At 50.3% G+C, this 3,138-nt stretch overlaps 1 protein-coding gene across 1 annotated transcript in view; it reads right to left on the bottom strand.

Annotated features, from left to right (window-relative positions):
* Window positions 1-289, bottom strand: part of CNDP1 (carnosine dipeptidase 1) — a 23,571-nt gene extending 23,282 nt beyond the window's left edge. Inside the window, exon 1 of the mRNA XM_023534804.1 lies at window positions 200-289. Within this exon, the coding sequence (XP_023390572.1) occupies window positions 200-289 (90 nt within the window). The remainder of the gene's footprint in view (window positions 1-199) is intronic.
* Between the last annotated feature and the right edge of the window lie 2,849 nt (window positions 290-3,138).

Here is a 3,138-nt window from a genome sequence, read left to right as displayed (position 1 = left end):
GCCCTTTCGGGAGGAAGGGCTGTGAGGGCTCTCCTGCCAAACTCCAACCGATGCTTACGATCGTAATTCGATGAGGAGTCGCGGGCATTTTATGTGGGATTAAGTGGTCAAGGAAAAACCCCACCTGTCCCAGCAAAGAACCGTTCACGTAGACACCGAAAGCCGCCCCCTGCCAGCTTCCCTGTGCGGCTCTCCCTACCTGCACGAACTCATCCTGATGGCGGTCGATGTACCGGAATACCCTCCCTAGGAGCCCGGCGGGCAGCGAGGGCGAGGACGGAGCGGACATGCCTCCCCACAGCAGCAGCAGGAGCCAAAGGACGGGTGACGCCTGTGAGCAGGTGACACGGAGGGGCGAGTCAAAACGAATACCAGGTTTTGGACTTTTGACCTCTCAGATACTTGAAGAAAGTTTGTTATCTAACACAGCTGCTTCCAGACACTTGGACTAAACATCACAAAAGGTAATAGAACAGGAAATACATTTGGGGCTCTATCTTTCCCCAATGCTTCATTTTCAATGCTAAAGAATCATAATAAAACAGAAACCAAGTTAACAAGCTTGTCTTTAAACAACATGTGCCACTTTTTCCTACAAAACAGTTTTTCCTGTGGGTTCGCTTCCTGTGGAGGTTGAGTCAGCCTCTACGTCATAACGCAACACGCTGTGTTAGGACAACATCGCTGAGAGAGAGAAGTGTGAGAAAGTAAAACTTTCTATGTGCGATTCACCGCTTTTCTAGAAAAAATATTCGGAAAGGACCGTCTAAAATTCTCTGCAGTGTTGTGGGTTTCCTCCTGCCGGCTGCCGGAGCTAGAGAGCTTTAAAAAGGAACTTAGAAGCCACGCTGTGACAAAGGACATCGAAAGACTGGTGATCATTTGGACACTGTTGGCCACACTCTCCCCCCCGGGGAGTGCCTGGCCCACGGCTTCCTCAGCCTGCCCTCCCTCCACTCTGGCTGCTCTGCTCCTCTCCCTGTGGGGCCCTCTGTCCCTCACCTGTAATGTGGAACCTGCCCGTGACGCCAGCCTCCTCCCCGCACCCTCCCTGTCATCCTCCACCCCTGCGGTGGGTCCAGGCTGGGAGTGGAGCAGAAAACCATCCCCAGGCTCAGAATCAACCCCATCGTCTTCTTTCAAACAGGCTCTTCCTTCTGGGTTTTCAGCATTTTGAAAACAGGCCTTACTTTAAAGAACCATGTTTTTAGGCTGCTTCCTCCCTGGTCCAGGCACAACAGAGCCAAGGTGAGGACATGTGTCTAGAGCATAAAGAACTACTACACGTCAATAATATAAGACGAATGAACTCAAGTTAAAAATGGGCGAAGGATGTGAACGGACATTTCTCCAGAGAAAACATACAAATGGACAATAAGCACACGAAAAGGCCTCGACCTCATTAGCCATCAGGGAAATGCAAATCAAAGCACACTAAGACCCCGCTTCATACTTCCTAGTTCGGGTAAAAGCAAACTGGCAGATAACAGCAAGTGATGGTGAGACTATGGGAACCCCCATTCAGTGCAGGGGTCCCAATTCAGTGCGGGTGGGAAAACACAATTCCAACCGCTTTGGAAAACAGCCTGGCAGTTCCGCCAGCGATGAAACACGTGACCTGACAATTCTGCTCTTAGGTATGTACTCGAGAGGAATGAAAGCCCACGAAAACTCGTATGTGGGTGTTTACAGCAGCGTATTCCTCAGAGCCGAAAGGTAGAGACAACACGTCCGTCAGCGGATGGCTGGATAAACAAAGCGTGCTGTGTACACACATGGAGTCTCACTCGGCCATAAAAAGAAAGAAATGAAGAGCTGAGACAGGCCACACACGAATGAGCCTTGAAAACACTATGCTAAGTGAAAGGAACCAGAGCCCAAAGGCTACATATTGCATCAGGCCACATCCATGAAATGTCCAGAATAGGCAATCCTGGGAGACGAGAGTAGACTGGTGGCTGCCTAGAACGGGCAGAACTAGGGGAAAATGGGCCGTGACTGCTAGTGAGTAGGGGGGCTCTTTTTGATGATGAAAAGGTTCTAAAGTTGATTGTGGCAATGATGGGGCAATTCTGAATATAGTAAAAAACATTTAATTGCACACAATACATGGGTGAATTGTAAGGTATGTAAGTTATATTGAAATATAGTTGCCATAAAAGTGATAATGATCTCTGAACACTCGTTCAGTGATAAAAATATATTATTGGGTATGAAAAATGTCTGTAAAGGAAGCTAAGTAGTGGATAAAATCAAGGTAAAAAGAGCCAAGCTCAGTCATAAGCGAATCGAATTCCGTCCACTGGATGGCGCCAAAGAGCCGTCCCTGAGCCCCTTGGCCGCAGACTTCCCGTAGGAATCAGGCCGGGGACCTAAGCTGGGAGGCAGAGCCAAGGCCCGCGGGGCTGCAAATAATTCTGGAGGAAACGAGCCCTGGAGATCCACAGCGGCAGGAAGAGGAAGCTCTGGGTGCCCAGGAAAGGCTCTTCGGAGTAGGCTATTTTTTGCAGCCAATCCATCTAAAGTAATATTCGAACTGCTATTTCTATTTTTCAATCATTCAATTTCCGCTAAAAAGTTGTTTGGTGTGCCTCTCCAGTGAAAGTAAAAAGGGAACTTTAAAGGAAAGGAAGTCACAAGAAAAGAAGGAAAACAGCGATTATAAGGACCAAGAATAGCTGGGATTTGGGGGGAGCCACCCCTTTCTGACAGGATGGCACACCCAGGACCCGCCCTCCTAAGGGATTGCTCCTGGCCTGCAGGACTCCACTTTCGCTCCCCTGGGGGTCCCCCCACCCCCAAAGAGTAGACAGTCCACAAACCGGAGGGCTGCAGCACTAATCCTGCCTGCGAGCCCTGGGCGGGGTCCCCTCCGTGGTGGCCCTGCGAGCCCTGGGCGGGGACCACGGCTCGCCCTCCTCTCCAGTTCCCCCACCCCCGTCCCCGTGTCCCTTCCTCTGTTTTCTTATGTTACAGTCACACGTGACCTAGAACTAAATGGCCCAACAAAAACCTGAAGATTTAGAAAGGTTTTTCCTGGCTTTTGCCTTTGCAGAAAGATGCTGGAGAACGGGAAGGCGAAGGTGGGGGTCAGGGGTCAGGGGGCAGAGCAGGGAGGCCCTGGTTTTGGTGTTTTCT

The sequence above is a fragment of the Pteropus vampyrus genome, unplaced genomic scaffold (genome assembly GCF_000151845.1).
Source record: "Pteropus vampyrus isolate Shadow unplaced genomic scaffold, Pvam_2.0 Scaffold132, whole genome shotgun sequence".
NCBI classification, from domain to species: Eukaryota; Metazoa; Chordata; class Mammalia; order Chiroptera; family Pteropodidae; genus Pteropus; species Pteropus vampyrus.
The sequence above is the reverse complement of the archived record's forward strand: the minus strand, read 5'-3'. Positions and strand labels throughout refer to the sequence as shown.